This window comes from Dama dama, chromosome 1 (genome assembly GCF_033118175.1).
Source record: "Dama dama isolate Ldn47 chromosome 1, ASM3311817v1, whole genome shotgun sequence".
Lineage (NCBI taxonomy): Eukaryota > Metazoa > Chordata > Mammalia > Artiodactyla > Cervidae > Dama > Dama dama.
In genome coordinates, this window is record NC_083681.1 from 64647154 (window position 1) to 64670510 (window position 23357).

The following is a 23357-nucleotide window of genomic DNA, read 5'->3' on the forward strand; positions in this document are numbered from 1 at the left end:
TTTAATCATTATGTTTTACAAAGCAAATAATATTGATGAAAATACCTCCAAATCGAAGACTGACAGCAAATGCTTATTATTACATTAAAACCAAACCTAAATTACATTGTTGTCTGTGCTGAAGGAGAAACCTCTTGCTGGTTGTAAATTTTTCACATTTTTTACAAGGATGTCCTATCTCATGTATCATCAGTAACCTGAAAAGTATTATGAGATACTGAAAATATTTAATAATAACCTTCCAGATTGATTTCACATTTTGGTTTCAATTCATAATTTTTAAAAAAGTCAACATTGAGATAATTCAGATGCCATAAAATTTACTCTTTTAAAGTGTACAATTCAGTGGGTTTTAGCATATTCACAGAGTTGGGTAACCATCACCACTATCTAAATGTAGGATATTTCATCACCTCCCCCCCACAAAGGACCCCATACTTATTAGCAGTCACTCCCTTCCCCTGTCCCTGATCCCTGGCAACTAGTAATCTACCAGTCATTTCACATACATGGAAACATGCAACGCATGGCCTTTCTTGTCTGGCTTTTTTCATTAGTGGCTGATGCTTTGATGCAAAATTAAACAACCTGTAGTGAAAGGCAGAATACATCAATACAGGGTATTTTTTTCTCTTTATAAAAGTATCACATATTGATTGTGGAATATTAAGAAGATTCGAACACGCAAAAAGAATTCAATTGAAAACACCTAAAATTCCATTACCCAGAGAAAATCATCTGTAATACTCTCCCTCTGTATATACACAAACATTTTTTAAAAATTAGGCTTATATTATACATTGCACTTTCTGTTTTACTTTTTAATAAAAATAGTAAACACCTTCCCATTCCATTAAATACCTTAAATGTCATATACTCCTATAGCCAGAGCGTGACATTAATAGCCTTAGTGCCTATTAATGGGCTCACCTTGGAAGGTGTCAGGCTGCCCCCGGATCAGAAGACCACACCGGAGTGGACTGAGCAGACCTCAGTCAAGGGTTATTTTTAAAACATGGCCTCCTGAGAGGTGGGGGACATTGAGGAAAGGTAGAGATAATCCAACCCCGCTTATTAAAACAGAGCACTAAGTTCTGGCTTCCCACATTCATTGTCCAGCTGTGTGTCCTTGAGCAAACTGCTTAAGTTCTCTGTGCCTCAATGTTCCCATCTGTAAACCTGGGGTTAAAAAATGTACTTAGCTCAAAAAGTTGATTTAAAAATTAATCTCACACCCATAAAGGGCCTGGCACATAGCAAGTACCCCCCAAGTATGAACTAGTATTATTACTCTGCATTCCCGTACTTCCACTTATTTGGCTTATCCCCACCATAGCATTTGGCATGCTCAATTTTAACTGTCTCCTATCTGTTTTCCTATATAGACTGAAGTCAGGGACTGCATCTTATTCAACATTATATCCCCCCACACTTAATATAGTATCTGGCATGTAGTAAGTGTCCCAGAAATATTATACGAGATTTGAGAGAATGAATAAATGGATAAGTGGACAGATGGAGAGATGAATGAACTGCTAATCCAGGATTCTGAACTGTTTGAAATAACCAGCATTTCCTTGAGCTGATAGCATACTTTTTTCTTTGGCTAAACTTAGGTTTTTGTTGGCCCACAGTGCATACATGCAGTGTCTACGTGTGTGATGTCTATGAGAGAGACTTGTAGCTCTCTCTGCATACCATTCTGCCTTTGCTCCCTTCTTCCAGTGCTTGCTTCTTCCAACCAGAAAAGAATTGCTAATACGACTCATCAGAGTTCATATGGCCCACAACTGGGTCCCAGGGGGACTACTGTGTCTTTTAAAGGCCATCTTCACCCATGTGTCACATTCCCATCTGATTTCCTCCCTGCTGCACCACCGAGGAGGTCAATGGACTCCATCTGCCTTCAATGACCCTGCCAACTCTCTCCCCAGGCCATTAGGGGCAAGCCATTAAAAACTAGTTTGGTGATTAAGATGAACAAGGCTATGTTAAAAAGACACCAAGCAGCTCACAGAACTGCCTGAATGGTAAGAGAACCAAGGTCAGAGCTAACAGCCTAGAAATGCACTGAAAGAACAGCCAACTTGCTCCAGTGAGGGCCCCGGTGCTGCTGGACGTCAGCACTACCATTCCCTCCACCGGGCCTCCCGGGTGGCACAGTGGTAAAGAATCCGCCTGCCAATGCAGGAGATACCAGAGACGCGGGTTCGATCCCTGGGTCAGGAAGATCCCTTGGAAGAGGGAATGGCAACCCACTCCAATATCCTTGCCTGGAAAATCCCCATGGACAGAGGAACCTGGCAGGCTACAGTCCATGGGGTCACAAAAAGTTGGACATGACTGAGCACACACACCCACGTGGCACCACCAGGCCCCTGGACATTGATCCTCGTGCAATTACTGCCATCACAGGAGAGAGAATGATTGTCCATCATGATGACAAAAGTGATAGAAATTCTAAAACCAGGCAGAGATCCCATTTCTCACCTTTGAGACTGACAAAATTCCAAAATGACACATTGTATTGCAAGACTTCAGGAAAAGAATACTCTCATGGATGGCTGCTGTGAACGCCAAATGCATGGAGGAGAATTTGGCAAAGGCTGGAAAATGACATATGCACCTCCCTTTGACTCAGCAATCCTTCTTCCAGGAACCTATCCCAGAGATATGCTGCAAAAATACTAGCTGATATATGCCTGAGGCTATTCGCTACAGTAGTATTTATAACAGTAAAAAAGCTAGAAACAATCCAAATACTCATAAACTATGGTAATCCACAGTTTATGATGCACAATGCACTTATGTGCAACTATAAAAAGAAGTGGAAAAAAATGGCTTTACACTGTCAGTGAGTGACCTCCAGCATATATTGTTAAGAGAGAAAAAAGCAAGGTAGTCATCAGTATTTATGGCATGCTGTCTTTTGTGCACAAAGGGGAAAGACACATAAATGCATACACAGATTTGCTTCTATTGTCAAATATAAACCTACCTACATATCAAGCAAGTAGGTTTCAAGTAGGTGGTATAACACCATAGATAAAAGAACTACAATTGACTTTCAAACATAGTATTTTGACTCTATAACCTAATGAGATATATTCTAAGGTGAATAAAAACCAGAAGCATCAGTGCTCTTATTACTAACACCTATAATGCTCTAGCGTGGCTTTGTACAAATTTAAGAAAAAGTGAGTAAGTGATTGGTTTAGTATTATTAGGACACAGGATTTTCACCACAAAAGAAAAGACATACAAATACATAATCCAAGATGTTAATTAACAACCTTGGAATGTTACATTTGAACTTGAGTAGCAGTGAAAACATTTTAAAAATGCATGTTTCTCAGTTCTAGACACTTAAGAAAACAAACAAAACTCTGTAGCAATGACCGTCCCACACAAGGAACACCTCACGTGAGCAGATCATGGTCTCAAACCAGAGTTCTTTGGAGAAATGGCTGATTCCAGATCTGGGGCAAAAAACAGACAAGAAGAAATCAAGAAGTCTTCAAAATCAGTGTGGTCATGCCAGATGAACACAGACGGACACAAAGGGGAACCCATTATCATAAGATGGGATGTGTGCATTAAAATAAATAATGACTGAAATGGATTAAACCACATAAATAAATAAAAATGCCTGAGTTCATAAAGACACTCACACACACACAGAGAAACCTCTTTGATCACCGATAGGGACTGCTGGAACATCGATTCACTATTTTTGAAAATAAAATTTTTAAAAAAGTCTTTCTCTAGTCCTTTCTTTCAGGGTACCCATATGGGTTAATGTGGAACAGCTCTTCACTACTCAGTTGAGAAGACCCTTCCTAGCATCAGTTAAGGTTGGGTGCCTTCTGTATTGATGTAATAAGTTGTTGGGTGCAGGTATGGCAGATATTGATGGCCTTCTATAAGATGCAATATGAAGCATACAACACTCCTATGACGTTCCCTTACTTACCCCATGACCTCATGCCATCTCATAAAGCCAAAGCCACCCCCCGCCCCCGCTGCCACACAACAGTAATTGTTAGCCTTTTGAAAATATTGAAAGTTGTTCAGACTTCTGTACCTCTGCCAAGGACCCCTAGTCAGCAGACCCTGACTTAGCGCTCAGATTTTCCTTAGAAAATCTAGAGGCACTGCTCAATTATTTCTCTGCAAACCCTACTCATGATCAGGGAACTGGAACAATGGGTTTCTTTTCTGGATCAAATGTGCAAGGGTCATGCTGAGGTCATTTCTATTTTAAAGCTCAGCATTACTCTCTTCCAAGAAGGAAGATGCTTTAGACGTAACACCTGTATACTTGAGCCCTGTTTTCTCTCCTCTTGTATTACTTTCCTCAAAAGAAAGTTCCTGGTAGTAATGAGCATCATTCTCTCTGTTTGTAAAAGAAGGGGAGAGGCAGAAATGAGAGAAGTTCCCAAAGCCTATATTTGACATCCTTTTAGTCTTCAGTGTAAGGAAAGTGTATTTGAAATTCTCTACATCCTCTGTTTGAGCAGGCCTAGAAGGGAAAAGGACTCACAAGGCAGCAGGTATGAAAGCACCAAGAAAGCATTCAGTGAGCTGCTGATCACACTAGGAGCACATTAAGAGTGAAACTCAGTGTCCACACGGCTCGCAGCAGACAGGCACTTCAGCGAAGGAAAATCACTGTCTCCTCTGTGGTGGGGGCCGGGGAAGCGGGGGTTTCGGGGAAGGCAAGTCTAGCTTGATGTAAAGGTAAACGAACGGGCACCGTGACCTGGGAAGGCCCCACCTCATCTAGGATGCTCTCATGTCACTGGATGGTGTGGTGGTACATGCATGCTCCGTCTGATTCTTTGTAACCCCATGAACTGTAGCCCACCAAGCTCCTCTGTCCATGGGATTTTCCTGGCAAGAATACATATTCCTGGGACCAGTTCCCAAATATCCATCTCCCAAATGCCCAAGCATCATCCTTGACTTCTGCTCTTCCCTTCCCTTCCAACCAACTCCAAACTGCCATCAACTCCACTCTCTAATCGCTCTCAGACCCCTCCACCTCTCCCCTTCCACAGGGTTTCTGTTCATCAAGGTCTCCATTATTCTTCCCCTACCTCTGATCGTGCTCTTCCTCCAATCTTTCCTCCATACTGCGGCTGAAAGGAAAATCAACTTTCACCTCTTTACTAAAAGATCTCCAAGTGTTACATAAAACATCTTCAGGATATATAGCTTAAACATCGTAGTACAGCCTGCAGAGCCCTTCAGCATCTCACGCCTGTTCTCTCCTTGATCTTTTGTCTATCTCTCTCCAGGTTTCTCACCATACACACACACACACACAAGCGCGCGCGCGCACACACCCCTCCAGCCAGACTAAGTTATTTGTAGTTCCCTAAACTCCATGCTTCCTCCTGCCACAGGGCCTTAGCACATGCTATTCTCTATGGCCTGACCTCTACTAGATTCTCTTCAGTTTGCTGCCTGCATCTTCAGCACACATATCACCTCCTCTAATAAGTCACCTACCCCTGTCCCCACCCAGGCTCCCACGGCATCCGTGTTCTCTATCACAGCACCTCCCATGATACATTACAGCTACCTATTTACTCTTCCATCTCCCCCACCAGGCTGAAAGTTCTAGAAATGCCAGGAATGTCTCTTTTTCTAAAGCACTGTGTTCCCAGTCCTTGCCACAGTATATAGGGGCTGCTCAGTCTGTTTGTTCAATGAATGAATAAGTAGATGAATCCACAGCTTTGTAAGTCTGGCACTGAAAAGGGCACTAACTCCTCCAGTCCCTCCGCCTGTAGTCAGAGTGGGTGGAGTTATGCCACTTTTAATCATCATGGCCTCACAACCCCTGAGGTCTACCTGTCAGAATTCAAGGGTTCTGCCTGCTTCCATCAGTGACCTCAGAAAACACGGAGGCGACCTGAGGTCTCCCAGCGCACACTCACCTGGGTGAATCAGGCAGGAGTCACATTCATTCTCCTCGTTCCTGCAGCACGGGATGGTGTAACCCACCACTTCCTTCTTTCCAGGGCACTCACATTTAATCTGATCGTATTCACAGCACTCCCGACACATGATATTCCACTCGGCTCCGGGGCAGGCTTCATTAATGACTGTGTACTCTGAAACAGAAAGCAGCGAGTGAGGATGGAGGGCCTGGCAGGAATAGGAAAGACCCAGAAGTTCTTTACAGCCAGGTAGCACCTTGCCCTACAACCTGCCCGAAGGATGTTCAAAACCATCCAGTGGGGCACAGGTGAAATTTGTTATTTCAAATTTCAAAGGTGCTATTCATTTTTATTTTTAATAAAAAAGAAATCATGTTTTATCAATATAGAATCTAAGTGGATTAACACACATACACATAAATAACAAAAAATATGCATTTCCTGAGTGTCTATGTTTATTTCTATTTTTGCTAGGGTGTATCAGACCACTGCTTACAGCTACACAGGTTGTGCACTGCATAATTCCAGAAGGAACCATCCAACTGCATAGCTATACAGCACAATCCAGGCATTTGGGCCATCAAAAAAGTCTGGTGACCACTCTCTAGGCTAGTTCTATCAAGTACAAGGCTGAATGCCAAGTAGAGACCATGTCATTTCCTCCAAACTTGGCTCCTGGATTTTGTAGCAAGCCATTATTATGGTATCTTCAAAGCTAAAACCAGCAGAAAAGACAAAAAGTATCTTAATTAGTATGTTTGGGAGAATTTCAATGTTTTACAAGAGTGAACTCATTGGCAGAACTTCATTCAATCCCCCAATACAACTGAGTGCTCTTTCCCATGAGAAAACAGTACTCCTTTCTGGATAGAATTCCTCTCTTTTTTCCTAAAATATATCTTAGGTAAATGAAAAAGAAAAACCATCTGGCAAAAACTATAAGAGTAATCAGCTGGAGGTTGCCCAGAGGAATCCAGGCTAAGAAACAGACCTCACTTTGATTTCCTCTTGCTCCTGCCCCAACTCTCTAGTCCTAAAAAATTTTGCACTAAGATGATGACTGAAGCAGAAATAGGTCAGATATTTGAGGAAGAAAGCGAATCTGGCTTCCCTGTGAAGACTTCCCTAAAAACCCCAGGCCAGGATCCTCATCAAACTTTTGTAGACCCATGTAAACCAACTCTAAAACCTATGGTGGCTTCTAACCTCTTAAATTTCATAGCTTAGTTTTCTGTTCTCCTTCCCTAAATTTGGAAGTCTGACAAAGAGCAGATCATTCTTTATTTGCCAAGTAGAGCCATATAGAAAAACGCTTACCATCTTCTCTCAGCCTCCGTCATAAGAACATTCTAGCATCATAGAAAGGAACCACGTGCATGATAAGGCATAGTTTCTTAGAATGAATGCATGTAGTTTTATGAAAAAAATTCCTCACTTCTTTTCCACAAACACCGGTAGGGCAGCAAAGATTCTCATACTGGCATCTGGGAACAACTGGCTTCGATCACTATGATACTGTCACCGCTGGAATTCTGTTTCCTGAACTATTCTGTGAGCTCCTCTCGGACAGACACTAAAACTTACTTAGCTGAGCTTCTCATGTTTCTGATTCTGGTGGGATGAAGTGAATACTTTTCAAAATCTAGAAGAGAACTTAATGGTTAAAAGTGAAGAAAGTAAAAGAAAACATAGGAGTAAGTCTCCATGATCCTTGACTTGGTATGATCTTGGATTCTTAGGCATGACACAAAAAAACAACAAAAGATAAACAGATAAATTGGATTCATCAAAACTAAAAACTTTTGTGCAACAAAGTGCATTCTTAAGAGAGTGAAAGGACAACTTAAAAATGGGAAATTTTGCAAATCATATATCTGATAAGGATTTAATATTCAAAACATATAAAAGACCCCTTCAAATCAACCACAAAAAACCAAACAACCCAATTTTAAAATGGGCAAATGGCATGAATAGATATTTCTCCAGAGAAAATATACAAATGGCCAATAAACACATGAAAAGATGCTCAATACCACAAGTCACTAAGGAATTGAAAATCAAAGCCACAGCAAGATAACACCTTACACATACTAGGATGGCTATAATTAAAAAAAAAAAGAAAAGGAAAATAACAAGTGTTGACAAAGATGTAGAGAAGCTGGAATCCTCAAATATTGCTCATGGGAATGTAAAATGGTGCAGCTTCTGTGGAAACCAATTTGACAGCTCCTTCAAAAGCTAAACTTTGAATTAACATGCAGTTCAACAATTCTACTCCTAGGTATACACCCACAAAATCAAAATTAGAAAGTGAAACGGATACTTGCAGCATTATTCACAATAGACAAAGGGCAGAAACAACCCAAGTGTCCACCAAGAGATAAGTGAATAAGCAAGAAGTGGTGTATGCACACAGTACTTTGGGTGTGGAATATTGTTCAGCCATGAAAAGGAACAAGATGCTGATACAAATTACGATAAGGACAAACCTTGCAAACATACTAAGAGGCCAGACACAAAAGGGCAAATATTTGCCACTGAATTGTATGCTTAAAATGGCTAATGTAGCAAATTTTATGTTATTTTTATTATACTTTTAATGTTAAAAATAGTGAGAGAAATCAAAATGCTTAAAGGCTTAAACATCAGAGTCAGACAGATTTGGGTTTGGAATCCCACCTCTGCTACTTACGGGGTGTATGATCTTGGCTAAGTTAGTTTACTCACTCAGTCTCAGTTTATCATCCAATGAAATAAATTCATTATATAAAACTCGGGAGCTAGCTGAAAGGACTAGATAAGACAATGTATATAAAGAGTTTAACATAGTACTTAGTATATAATGAACATTCAATAGTCATCAGCTTAAGAAGAAAGGTACTATAACTCCATATTTCTCAAGGATCTCATCTGTTGAATATACCACATATCAACTCCTTACATAAAATGTTTCTGTTGTTTCCAACTGCATTTGGAGCAAACCTGAAATGCTCTGGTATGGTTCCCCAGGGTTTTGAGAGCTGCTCTCTCCTGAGTCCTACAGCCTTTCCTTGGTGACTATATTCCACCTTCTATTTCTCAAAGCCACAAAGGTTTGCTTATCCCAGGGCCTTCACACTTGCTTTCCCCACTGCCTCTATCAAAACATTGGGCTTCAGTGTAAATGACACCTATTGAGAACGGTCCTCACGGACATTCTCATCTGAAATTTGTGCCTCTGCTCATCCTCCCATAGTATTCTCTATCAGAGCATCCCAGTTGCTTGCTTTTGCAGCCTTTACCACAATGCATAATCCCTTTCTGTGTTTCCACCCACTGGTATGTCATCTGTCTCCCTCACATGACCATAAGCTGGCAGGAACCTCACCTGATTTGCCCACCATAGATAGGGACGGGCCTGGCATGCAAGAGACACTGGATAAATCCCTGTTGAATGAATCAGCCTCCACTCTAGAGCTTCAACAGTCAAGGATTTTCATCGAGTGGGTCTAGCTCGGAGCGATGAGCCAGGAGAACTTGTTCTGCTCAATAATTTGCTGATATCAAACAGGGGCAGTTTCCCTCCCATGATGAAGGGTGTAGAACAACTGGTCCAGGTTATCTAACTTGGGTCCCAATCCCTTGGCGCCAGCCCCCGCCTTATCCAGTAGTATGATTTCTCAACTCTCTGAACATCTGACATGCCTGTGGGGTGTGGCTCATGTCTTATCCCTCCCTTTGCTCATCTGAGGGCAAGTACTCCATCTTTCCAGGTTTTCTAAGAATTTACAAATATTGATGACTCCTGGGGGACACTGACAGAATAAAAATTACTTGCAACTTTTGTAAGTCTTGTAGTTAAATGTGGAAAGCCAAGCAAGGTTTGCTCCACAGCAGTAGAGGGTGGAGCCTGTTTTTCCTAAAGCAGCAGGCTAGTCCAGCCATGGAATATTGCGGGCCTCCCTTTACCCAAGAAATTAATTCCCTAAAATACCTTCACTGGCATTTCTTTTTATTTCAATGAACAAGTCCACCTCTGCCCTCCCTAGCACATACATTAATTTTATAGGTACGGTCCAGAGTATTGTATCATCCTAGCCAAAAGGAATGACTCCAGGGAAGTCCATTTCTATACTGTCTGCCAAGTCAGCCAGCTGGCTCCTTCCCAAGCAGTCTGTCTGGAAGACAGAAAAACAGCCCCAAAGATGTCCATATCTTAACCTCCAGGACCAACGGAAATGTCACCTCACATGACAAAAGGAATTTTGTCAATGTGACAAGTCTAAGGATCCTGACATGGGGAGAGGATGATGGGGGCTTGTTCAGGTAGGGCAAACGTAACCTCAAGGATCTTTATAAACGGGAGGCAGGAGGGTCAGAGTCAGAATAGAGGTGTGACAACGGCAGCATTAGACAGATCAGAGAGCTGTGCTTTCGAGATGGAAGAAGGGACCACAGCTGAAAGAACACAGGCAGCCTGCAGAAGCTGGACGAGGAAAGGAAACAGCGTCTCCCCTACAGCGTCCAAAGAAGGCAGGCCTGCCATCACCCTGATTTCAGCCTCCTAAGGCTCACTGCAGACCACTGAGCTCCAGAACTGTACAAAAACACAACTGCACTGTTTTAAGTCACTAAGTTTGTGGTAATGTTACATCATTCACAGGGAACTTAACACCCTGTGTCTTCTCAAAAGAAAGGTTAACCCAGGGCCAGTCATTTAACCACTCTGGTCCTCAGTTATCCCTCTGAGCACAGTGCCAAGTCTGAGGGTGAACTGATGAGTTCATTCTTTCATCTCACAAGTGTTTACTGAGCGCCCGCCACGACCCAGGTAGGAGGCTGAGTGCTGGGATACAATGGAGAGGAGAACAGACACCATCCCCATGGAGTTTCATAGAGAAGCAGACGTTGGAAGAACTCACAGCTTCATAGAAGAGTAGACTTTGGATGAAGGACCTCACACACACAGAATCACTCACTGTGACGAGGAAACAAACAACGCAAAGAGAACAAATGGATGGTCATGGAGGGATATTAGCACCACATCTACAGGACTACATGGTTAAGGGGGGTTAAATAAAATAGCAAATAAAAGTCTATCATTTGCCAAGATAAGATCACTTCCCAGGAATATGGAAGTGAGGGAGGAGGAGACAGAGTTAATGGTGTTACTGACTCAGCCCCTCTGGTCTGGTAAGTCCATCACCATTACTTCTCACCTGGCTGGAAAGGAGACAGGAAAATGCCCCAAAACACATATGAAAGAAATAAACAGGTAAGTTTATTAAGAAATTTTCTATGAGAAATATTTAAAGTTGATCAGCTGAAGAGATCTGAAAATACAATAAGCAGACAAAAACAATCTCCTGGACTTTTCCTCCTCCATTTGTGACAAAGGGTACACTGGCCATTTGGCTTCAGATCTCCTGGAGGAGGAAATGGCAGCCTACTCCAGTATTCCTGCCTTGAAAATTTCATGGACAGAGGATTCTGGTGGGCTATAGTCCATGGGATGGCAAAGAGCAACTGAGTAAGCAAGCATGAATGTACAAATTTCAGAGAATTTCAATATGATGCTAAAAGCCAGTTACAAAAACTAGGATTTAAAGAAACACAGACAGTGGAAAAGCAACTGAAGGTTTTCCTGCATGTATGCTAAAGCATTTTAATATTTGTTTAGCTAAAGTGCTTTTATATTGTTCATGAAATTTAATTTTAAAAATGACCCAGCAAAATGGGTAATATTTTCTTGTAAGTTAAAATGAGTTACTCTGACCTCTTCACTTTATCAGTGAGGAAAAGTGCTAATTAGGAAATAAGCAAAGAGAAACTCCAAAGACTTTTTTTTAAGGGAATTCTGAGAAGAAAAGGAGGCCTGCAGAATTTCAGGTTTAGGGAGGACATGAGCAAGCCTGTTACTGAGGGCAAAATAGGGCAGGACAACCTCCAGTTTTTTGGGCTGCTGAAAGTGAACAAAGGTTACTTTGCTGTCCCCATTTAAGAACAAAGCCTTATTTGTTGTCTAACCTAGGGATCAGTAAATGGTTTTTATAAAGAGGCAGATACATTTTTCTTGGCATTTTATCTTTTTAATTTTTTATTAATTTTTGTCGGAGTATAGTTTCTTTCCAATGTTATCTTAGTTTGTGGGCCATGTGGTCTCTGTGGCAACTACTCAATAGAAAATAGCCACAGATAATATATAAACAGATGGGCAAGACAGTGTTTCAATAAAACTTTATTTACAAAAAAAAAGAACAGTCTTATTAAACCACAAATGAGTTTTATCCTGCCAGTGCTTCCTAGGAAATAAGTACAAATTAAGCACCAAGAACTCGCAGAGCACCACCCTAGAATCAACCAAGGCACCAAACAGTCAAGCACGTGCCCATAATCACATAGCAAAATTGAACTCACAAAATTCCGGGCACATTATACATTCATTCATCTCAACTCTTCCATCTGGTAAAGTATTTATTTATTTATTTATTTATAATACACTCTATGAAAAGTGAAAGTATTAGTCGCTCAGTCATGTCAGACTCTTTGTGACCTCAGGGACTACAGCTCCATTAGGCTCATCTCTCCATGGAATTCTATAGGTAAGAATACTGGAAAAAAAAAAAAAAAGAATACTGGAGTGGGTTGCCATTTCCTTCTCCAGGAGGGTCTTCCTGACCCAGGGATCGAAACTGGGTCTCCTACTTTGCAGGCAGATTCTTTATCATCTGAGCCACCAGAGAAACCCATAAAAGACCCTATACTTTAATAGAAAAGGTTTATTGTGAAAGCATCAAAAAAATAAAATTATACATAAAGAAAAAGTATTCAGAAATAACTTATCCTTCAATTGTCATCTTTTAATTAACATATATATTCACACATAGAAGCTAAAAGATGTGTACACAGTCTTCTTAACCTCTCAAAACGGGTAACCTATTACGTTTTTTGTTTTCTTTAGAAACTGCTTTATTTCATTACTTCAGTCATGGACATTTTCTCTTGACCTTGAGTAGTCTTGAGAAGTGATTTTAAATTGCTTCATCATTAATTTGTGTAGACAAGTGCTTCTCTTTCCTTTTTTTTTTTTTTTAAATCAGGGTAAACAAATACGAAGAGAGTTGCAGAGTACTGGGTTGGCCAAAAGTTCATAAAATCTTGCGGAAAAACATGAATAAACTGTTTGGCCCACCCAATACTTTGGTATCATTGGGTTTGCCCAAGCCCTTCCTCAGCTCCCATGCTTGGGGCAGCCCCCCTGAATGGAGATTTCAGTTATAACGGCCCAGCTCTGGTTTTTCCTGAATTCACATTGGAAAACATAAGACACGTAACCTCTCAGTTCTGTTTTATTCATGCAAACACAAGGCAATGAGAACAGCACTGACTGACTGGCAGAGGTTCGGATTTGCTTAGTTTTAAATGTTATGTATTTATTTATTTTTGGTTGGGCTGGGTCTTCATTGCTGCTCAGGGTTTTCTCTCCTTGCGGTGAGCAGGGGCCGCTCCCCAGTTGCTATGCACGGGCTTCTCACTGCGGTGGTCTCTCGTTGCAGCACGGGCTCCAGGGCATGAAGGCGTCAGTAGCTGCGGCCCCCGGGCTCTAGGGAATAGGTTCAGTAGTTGTAAAGCATGGGCTAAGCTGCTCCACAGCATGTGGGATCTTCCCAGATCAGGGATTGAACCCGTGTCTCCAGCATTGGCAGGCGGATTCTTTACCACTGAGCCACCGGGGAAGCCCAGGTTCAGTTTTTATAGATGTGGTGGAAAAAAAATGAATGAATGAGTGAGAGAAAGTTGGCTGTCCTCATGGCCTTCGGTATTATTCTCACAGCCTGGCAGCCAGCGTGAAGGCTCTCCAACACTGATATATTTCTCCTGCTGACAAGATGGAGAACACTTAATCCCTCACACAACCAGGGCTTAACTCCACAGAAGGGCAGAAGGGGCAATGGCGTCCCCACAGCATCATCTCTGAGTAGCACGCTTTCAACACCAGGTTTCAAGGAAATAAGTTGACACAGTAACTGTTCAGGCAAATCTGAAAAAAGTCAGAGACTTCTTGATGAAAACGTGAGTCGGCCTGTTCCATATATGAGGTCGGTTGTCAGACCAAAGGCCCAGGCTGAGGCCACCCCAGAAGGTGGCAAAGAAAGGTGCTTTCATCAAGGGCTCACTCCTCCTTGATGTTAGAATATGCCTTTGTCTCCACCCAAAAACCCCACAGCCCTCGCCTCTAACCACATTTAATGAAAATCTCTACTGAGTGTTTTGCTGTCCTTCACGTTATAAACCTAAGACCAGAGGGAGAAAAAAAAAAGATATAGGAATCAGAGTCCTACACTTAGGCAGCTTGGGCTGCCCTCTCATCCCGACTCACTCCCCCCTCTCCACTCAGGCTCTCTGAACTCCCTGTATTGATTTCTAACACAGCACATTCCTAACCACCTGAAGGTCTGACCGCCCACTCCATGGGGCTGATGACAGATGCCAGGCAAATCCCAGATGGAAATGCTGTGAGTCAGGGGCGATGGAATGTTTGCTAGGGCTCTTGATGACTCAGTATCTCCTCCTGTGACTTTGAAAACCATCCCAGCTCCAAGGGACCTTCAGTCCCAGCCCGGCTGGATTCCCACCCTCAGTTGACCTTGGTCTTACCCCTCTCACTTCTCCTGGTAATAAGATAATGATAGCTGGAAAGTCAACATGTGCATCACCCGCTTTGAGTATCAGGAGAGATAAGCCTTTTAATAGATTCCCTAGAAATCTAGTTTGCAGGCATTAGTACATTGGGGAGGAAAAGGAAGCAAAAATCAATTTGTCACTTTCTTCCCCTCTTCATCCTTTATTAAGCACACCGCTCCACTCTGTCACATCTCATTCATTGTCCCCACTCCCTGGGCCCAACCCCCACAAGAATGTACCCGAGCCTTTGAAACAAACCAGTTCACTGAATCCTCAGAGCCACCCTTCAAAGTAAGTATCATTTTCTTCATTTAACAGATGAGGACACTCAGGAACAGAAAGGTAAATAAATTGTCCTAGGTGGCACAGCTTTCAGGTGAAAAAGCCAGCTCTTTCTAGGGCCAAAGTCTTATTCTTTTCAACACAATACTTGGATTCTAGAGAGTTCACAACTTTGACTTTACAGATCAAGAATGCATCACTGGTGAAGTGAACACACTTGGGAATCAGATTACTCAAATTTTAATTCTGAATCTGCCTCTCATTTATGCTGCTGGACAATCACAAACAAGACATCTTGCTGTGGCATTTTCCCCGAATCCCAAGAGAATGGATGTAGATTGATGGGGTTGTTAATGTCACTGCAGTTAAAGAGGCAATGAGCATAAAGTGCTTTGGAAGAAAAATTGCGTGTTTGTTGAGACATTACCATTATTCTCTGTAGAATTAAAACACATCAACAGATAAAGAAGATACGGTGCATATATATATGTTGGAATATTACTCAGCTATAAAAAAGAATGAAATAATGCCATTTGCAGCAACATGGATGGACCTAGAAATTTTTATACTAAGTGAAGTAAGTTAGACAGAGAAAGAAAAAAATGTATATCACTTATATGTTGAATCTAATAAAAAATGATACAAATGAAGCTTTCTTACAGAACAGAAACAGACTCCCAGACCTGGAAATCAAATCTACGGTTACCAAAGGGGAAACATGGGGGGAAGGGATAAATTAGGAGACTGGGATTAATGTATACACACTACTATATATAAAACAGATAATTAACAAGGACTTACTGTACAGCACAAGGAACTCTACTCAGTATTCTGTAATAACCTATATGGGAAAAGAATCTGAAAAAGAATGTGTGTGTATATATATACACACATACATACATACGTATACATATATATATATATGACTCACTCTGCTGTACATTCTAATATACTCAAATGAAGTATAGTTGATCTACAATATTGTGTTAGTTTCAGGTTGTAAATCAACTATATTTAAAAAAATTTTTTTAAAAAGCCATCACACGTGTGGCTAAGATACAGATGGCTAAGGGAACAAAAGGGGTGAGTAACTGTCTCCCCCAGAGGCCCACACATACATGGCATTTTCAAGCAGTCTGTTCTTGTTTCTATCATGGCATTCTGAGTTCTTCCCCCTTGCTTTTAGATTTCTTAATCTCTTCTAATACCTCCTCTTCAGACACCTATTTAAATAGGACATACCTCACCTCCTGCTGCTTCTCTTCTAGGAATAGAAATTCTACATCTATAGCCAAAGGGAATAAAACCCAAACTCGAGCATCTTGGAAGGGTCCCAAGTTGCCATTATCCTCAACAACTGTGCTAGAAATCCCTAGCACAGAAAGACAGCTGCTTCTGGGTTATTTCCAACACTGGAATATGAGCTGAATAGATCTTATTTTTTTAATTAGCATTGGCTACTAAAAATTTTTTAATAATGCACCTAAAAGTTCCTGGCAATAGAACTCAGCAAATATTATTCAAGCAAAGCATTAGAATGTATAAATTAAGAAACAATAAAACTTGGGAATTCCCTGACAGTCCAGTGGTTAGGACTCTGAGCATTCACTACAGAAGGTGCAGGTTCAATCCCTGGTTGGGTAACTAAGATCCCAGAAGCTGCATGACACAGACAAAAATATATTAATACTTTTAAAAAGCAATACAAGAAAAAATATTTCCTTAAGAAAACAACAAAACTTATGCTTACCCTAAAAATCTGATCTGGATTTCCTTAGACATAAGAATTCTACAAACAATCCCACCTGTTCCCCAATCCTCTACAAGTTTAAAACCTTCTTTCTGAGCCAGAGTCTAGCAGGGCTCTACGGGGACCTTGGTCAACCACATCTATCCCTTTGCCAGGAGCCTCCAGAGTCAGTGTTACTGTCTTCATGTTCAGGTTCACAGATGCCAAGCAGAAGCCAGATTTTCCTTCTACCAAAGGCAGATGGCCAAGAGCAGATGTCAGGCTGAACGAGGGTGATGCATTTATAATGGTATGTCCTATAGTTCACCAAGCCCTAAGCTGGCAGCGCTTCATGCAGGCTAGTCCTCATTATAGCTGCCTCCCCCAGCTCTACAAGCTTGAACAAGATGAAGGGGAACTTCTTTTGGCCTGAGGATTCCTGGCTGGCTCTACCCTTGAATCACAACAGGTGGCCATGGGCACCATCTCATGTTTGGCAGACAACATCACTGACCCAGAATCACCCACTCTGCAAGACACCAGCCCCTCAAACCCCTGCAAGAATCCAGCACATGGACGAACTTGGGCATGTGGAAGGCATTTCACCCTAAGGTTGGAAGGCAGATGCATGATAAAAGCAAGGGGAAAAAGCAAGTCTCAGAGAAATAAACATACGGTGAATCTTCAGGAATTTTTTTTTTTTCTGACACAGAGTCACAGATGGCTAGGATAGGACTGTGCACTAAGGTGAAGTGAGCCTGAAAAGGACCATGTACATTCCAGCCTACTAAAGATAGAATGCCCAATACTTCTCCTACTTAATTCCTTCTGTGATAGTGGGGAAAAATACTAGAAAAGAGAGGAGCAGAAGACGACTTTAATTTCCTGAGTACTCCTTTTTGCAAAGCATTATACTGAATAGGCTATCTCTCTCTCTCTTTTTGTTTTTTGGCCATGCCATGAGGCATGCAGGATCTTAGTTCCCCAAACAGGGATCGAACCCTCACCCCCTGCAGTGGAAGCTCAGTCTTAACCACTGGACCACCTAGAGATTGTCCCGCTGAGTGAAGTAAGCCAGACAGAGAAAGACAAATATCATAGGATATCACTTATATGTAGAATCTAAAAACAAGGTTACAAGTGAATTTATCTACAAAATAGAGTTACAGATGGAGAAAATAAACTTATGGTCACTGAAGGGTAAGGAAGAGGGAGGGTAAATTGGAAGGGAGGGATAAATCAAAGATTGGGATTGACACATAGACACTATTATATATAAAATAGATAACTAAAAGGGACCTACTCTATGTCACAGGGAACTCTAGTCAATACTCTGTAATGGCCTATATGGGAAAACAATCTAAAAAAGAGTGGATGTATGTATATGCATAGCAGATTCACTTTGCTGTACATCTGAAGCTAACACATTATAAACCAACTATATTTGGTTTTCTCTTTCTGACTTAACTTCCCTCTGTATGACAGACTCTAGGTTCATCCACACCACTACAAATGACCCAATTTTATTGCTTTTTATGGCTCAGTACTATTCCAGAAGCTGCTGTCTAGCACAGGGAGCTCAGCTCAGTGCTCTGTGATGACCTAGAGGGTGGGATGGGGGAGGTGGAGGGAGGCTCAGGGGGACGGGACAGAAGTACACATACAGCCGATTCATGCTATTAAACAGCAGAAACGAACACAACACTGTAAAGCAATTATACTCCAACTGAAAATAAATAAAATGACAATAATAAATCAACTGTATCCCAATAATAATTTAAAAATAAACAGGTTATCTCGCTTGCGTGTGTTAGTCGCTCAGTCATGTCCAACTCTGTGCAATGCCATGGACTGTAGCCCTCAAGGTTCCTCTGTCCATGGAATTCTCCAGGCAGGAACACTGGAGTGGGTCGCCATTCCCTTCTTAAACTCAAATAAAGACAGTAATTATTCTCAGTGTACAGGTTGGAAGGTGGTAAGGCCACATTAAAGAGGTTAAGTAACTTTCCAAGAAAAGAGCCATAAATGATGGAGGCAGGATTCAAACTCTAGCCCATGTTTTAAACCATAATACTCTACACCCCATGTTTATACATATCCAGCCATATACACACATAAGTGTATACATAACCATATCTATTTCCTAATGGAAATCAATCCTGAATATTCATCAGAAGGACTGATGTTAAAGCTGAAGCTCCAATACTTTGGCCACCTGATGCTCAGAGCTGACACAATGGAAAAAGTCCTGATGCTGGGAAAGATTGAAGGCAGGAGGAGAAGGGGACGACAGAGGAGGAGATGGGTGGATGGCATCGTCGACTCAATGGACATGAGTTTCAGCAAACTCCGGGAGACAATGAAGGACAGGGAAGCCTGGTGTGCTGCAGTCCATGGGGTCGCAAAGAGTCAGACACAACCGAGCAACTGAACAACAACAACCATATCTATACTTTTATCTTTCTGTGTGCATGTATATTCAAACTTGAGCACATCCATACTAAGATATCGACATCAAAAATGAAATACATAAAATGGCCAGGAAGAGCTAAATCTTTGCTGAGGTTATGGGTTGGGCAAGAAAACCCTTAAAAGGAATAGCTGTTTCATTCCTTATCCATTGCCACTGTAGTCATCCAATCTGAAACAAGTCTGGGCAGAGACAGAGGCAGGCAACACAAGGGCTAAGGCAGAAACGGTGTTGCATGACAACAAGAACAATATTTAGGAAAGGGAGGAATAAAGCTGTTCCCAGAAACAGCAAACAAGGGGTTGATGAACAGCTCAAACTCACGTGCTGTCTCTATGGGATACAGCACCAGTGTAAACAGCCCAGACCGCTTCCGGGTTGTATAAATCAGGATCATGGTGCCTGAGCTATACCCAAACTAGCAGACAGGAGGATAAATAAGAAAAGACTGGAGACAAGCCGACATGTGTGTTGAGGTGGGGGGAGGTTAACTGGTAATGAATGGACTTGGATCTTGAACTCAATGTTCCCAGGAACTAGAAGGATGCTCAAATATTCTCCTCATTTTTGGAGGGGAGACAGTGGAACTGTCACCAAGGTTACAACTTAAGTGGGGAAGTCAAGCCACAGCTCTTACCGCTCCCTGAGACTCTCACATCACCACATGCACCTTAATCAGAGTCACACCTCATTCCGCCCAATGATCCCAGGGCAATCACATTACTGTGAGCACCTTGTAAACCAGAAATAAGCTTTCTTGGTGAACTACGCAGAGGCTGGTGAGGACTTTTATCACAACAGGGCGGGGATCACCTCTATGGTTCTTTCAACATCTCAGCAAGTATGAAGTGAGCAGGACAACAGACTTCCTGTCTGTCTCTCAGCAGAAGTCTGAAGAGACGTTACAATTTTGTAGATTTTCAAATTCCCTTCTTACCTTGTCCTCCATAATGGTGAGACAGATATTCTTCAATGTTTTATTCATTATGGGCAAGAGACCTGAGTTTTCCAAACTGTATTCCATGGAGTGCTAAATCCACTGATTGTATAAGGCATGACATGAAAAGAGGTTCTGCAGCTGAACAACTTTTTAAATGCTAGTAACAGCTTGCTTTATTGTAGGGCTTTGCCGAGTCTATAATATTCTTTGTACCAATTTAATTCCCACATTCCCCAAACTTATTTCACCATGACATCCTAGGTTTTATTATTTCTGCTGAGTATCCTTTAATATTAGTATCTCATGAAACCTACTTTGGAAAATACCAAGCTAGACCATAAGCTCTCTCAACAGATAACAAGTGTCTTTAGGAAAAGGACTGGTCTCATTCATCATGCTATCTCCAGATAGTTTGCTGAATAAATACATGAATGCGGACATATCAGGCATATGTGATTTCCAGGGTCAGGTTATTTGTGACAAAGACTGCTGTTAGAAATGGCTCCTGCTATGACCTTTTGGAGTCTATTTTACAGGGAATCCATTGGGTCCACTTCTGTTGTTTAGTCGCTCAATCATGTCTGACTCTTTGTGACCCCATGACCTGTAGCCTGCCATGCTCCTCTGTCCATGGGATTTCCCAGGCAAGAACACTGAAGTGGGTTGCCATTTCCTCCTCCAGGGGTTCTTCCTGACCCAGGGATCGAACTTGCATCATGTGCATTGGCAGGTGGATTCTTTACCACTGAGCCACCAGGGAAGCCCCAATTGGGTCCATTACTGCTAAATATATTTTGCTTTTTTGTGTATTACAGTTTGTATCTCATTTCCATGAAGGTTTGAATATTCACTTGTTCTGTTCTACCAGTGAATTGGCCAGGGGAGCCAGGTTTGCACAGAAAGGAGGCTGAATATCACTTAGAAGCAGGCCGTCAACCACCCAGTGGGAGGCAGAAAGCCAAACAAGAAGTAAGGCAATAAAGATTCTTTATACCAGCCAAGCCCTCCCTTCTGCTTGCATCCCAGGTAAGCCAAGTGGTATATTAGAAAATATGGGAGTAGATGCTACCAGCTAGAAGCTAAGCTCAGGCAACTTGTCCTGGGCATCCTAGGTGTTCTCCACCATCACTACTGACTTCCAAAGTGGGGTCACACGATATACGGGATTAGTTGATCATCTTCAAAGGAATCCTATGAAGTAAATGGACATAGAACTGGGGTTTGAAAAACTGATACTTTAGTTCCCCAGAGTTCTCAAATGATTTGATTTGAAGCAAACCAGGCCAACATCCCTCCTCCACCCAGTGGTTTTCCATTAAACTAGTTGGAAATTTATCTCAACCAATCATAAATTCAGCTTATGAAGACAATTGCTGCACCTCCCCATGAGCTAAAGTTGCCTGAATGTGTTCCTCACTCTGTTCTGGCAGCAGCAGCCCTGGTTTTCCAATCACCAAACCAACTGACCAGACTTCTACTTACTGACGCTCACTGCCAAACCACTAACTCAGCCCTCTGAGACAGCCAGAGTCTCGGAGAGGGCAGAGATAAAGATGCCTACATTGCAGGAATAAAGGCATGTCCCCAACTCGAGAGGCAGAAGGGTGACAGAAACATGTCTTCATTTGGGCTTTCTTAACCACTCGACAAAAGACCCAAAAGACAGCAGATCCTCATTCAAGGTTGAAATTAACTGGTTAAAATCCATCTCAGTATTAATGGAGGGAGGCTGCATCTCCATCCCCTGCAATATCCATCAGCTGTGTTATGCCAAAAAAAGAAGAAAGAAAAATGCCTCCCCTTATTCATGCCAGGCCTGCTACTCCTATTCCATCATCTAAGAATTTACACATTGACGATCTTGACAGAGTAAATCCATAAAAGACTAGTGCTCCACAGTCTCAGGGCCAGGCATGAAGCATGTCTCATCCTTAACTCTGTCACTCCACAAACAGAAATGTGATTTTGATTATAAAGTTTGACCATGAGACAAAGAAATTCTCACTTCCCATGTCTAATCATAATGAGATGCATGTGCCTGTGGACAGCTACCCAGAAATGAGTGGGATTTGTGATCTGCTTAACATTCCTGTTTCCTCTAGAAAATGGCTCCTCTTGGGTTTCACGTGGTCCCACGGGGGCTGCTGAGGTCTCTCCCTCATCACTTACATCGATTCGGCTTCCACAGTGGTGAGCATGTGACCTTGCTGACTCAGGGGCCGGGGACTATCAGCTCTTGGAATATCCACAGGATAACCAGAACTCTTTACTAACACCGTGATCCTTATGATTTGGCCAAAATACAGACAGAAGATCTACCATAGTTGGACCCACTGCTGACTATAGCAGTGTTACTGCTTTGGCTCATGCATTATGGGGTCAGACTGGGTTCAAAACACTGATGTCCAGCTCTGTGACCTGGGCAAGTACTGTGCCTCTCTCGGTATGTAAACTAGGGATAATAACTACTTACCTTCTAGGTATGTTATGAGGATTAAACGAATACATGTAAAACATATAGGAGAATGCCTGGTATTTACCACAAATACCAGTAGATTATTTGGGATCTGGTCCCTTAGGTACGAGGCTTCCACCACTGGTGTTTCCACCATTGCAGGTGAAATATCTGATGTGCAGCCCTATTTACACCACTCTCAACCCACACAAGCTCTGTGTCTGTATCACAAATAAAACCGGGAACAATGAAACGAACAGCGTTGGGCGGTGAGTAGTAGAAAGTCCCCATTGGTTAAGAGAAAAACTCTAATTCTCTACCTTCCCTGAGTGGTTTTGTTCATAGATATGAAGTTTGACTTTTCCTGCATTTTACTTCTTTCTCTCCATTGTAAACCCAATGCTTTGGCCCAGATCTTGGGATGACTGACAAACAGAACTCCTTAAACACAGACCAGGCTTGTAATCTGATAGATTTTCTGCCACTGATCTGGTAGCTTTCAAAGCTCCAGCTGGCCTCGGGTCCTCTGCCCTGGAATTCAAGAATTAGAAAATGTAAACACTGGTTTTTCCCACCCCTTTAAAATAAAATAAGAGGAGAGGGATCTGGGCTCTTGTGACTTTCAAATATCCACAAAGTGGGGGTGAGAGGTCCTCCCACATGAGGGGAGGAGCAGGGTATCACTTTCCCTCATTTATTACTGAAATGTACACCCCTCCCCTCAAATCAATTGCAGCTTCTAGAACTGTGCTCACGGAAGGCAGGTAGAGAGGTTTTCTCTTGCACTGGGATCGGCCACCCCTCGCAGGGCAGATGGAAATAATTTTCTGACTTAAGGCTAATCATTAGGCCCTCCAGACACCATGAGA

The 23357-nt window shown here is 42.0% G+C and overlaps 1 protein-coding gene across 1 annotated transcript in view; it reads right to left on the minus strand.

The window, feature by feature from the left end:
• Nucleotides 1–23357, minus strand: part of PAMR1 (peptidase domain containing associated with muscle regeneration 1) — a 77057-nt gene that overhangs the window by 48182 nt on the left and 5518 nt on the right. The window contains exon 2 of the mRNA XM_061151946.1: nucleotides 5946–6122. Coding sequence (XP_061007929.1) covers nucleotides 5946–6122 — 177 coding nt within the window. The remainder of the gene's footprint in view (nucleotides 1–5945; nucleotides 6123–23357) is intronic.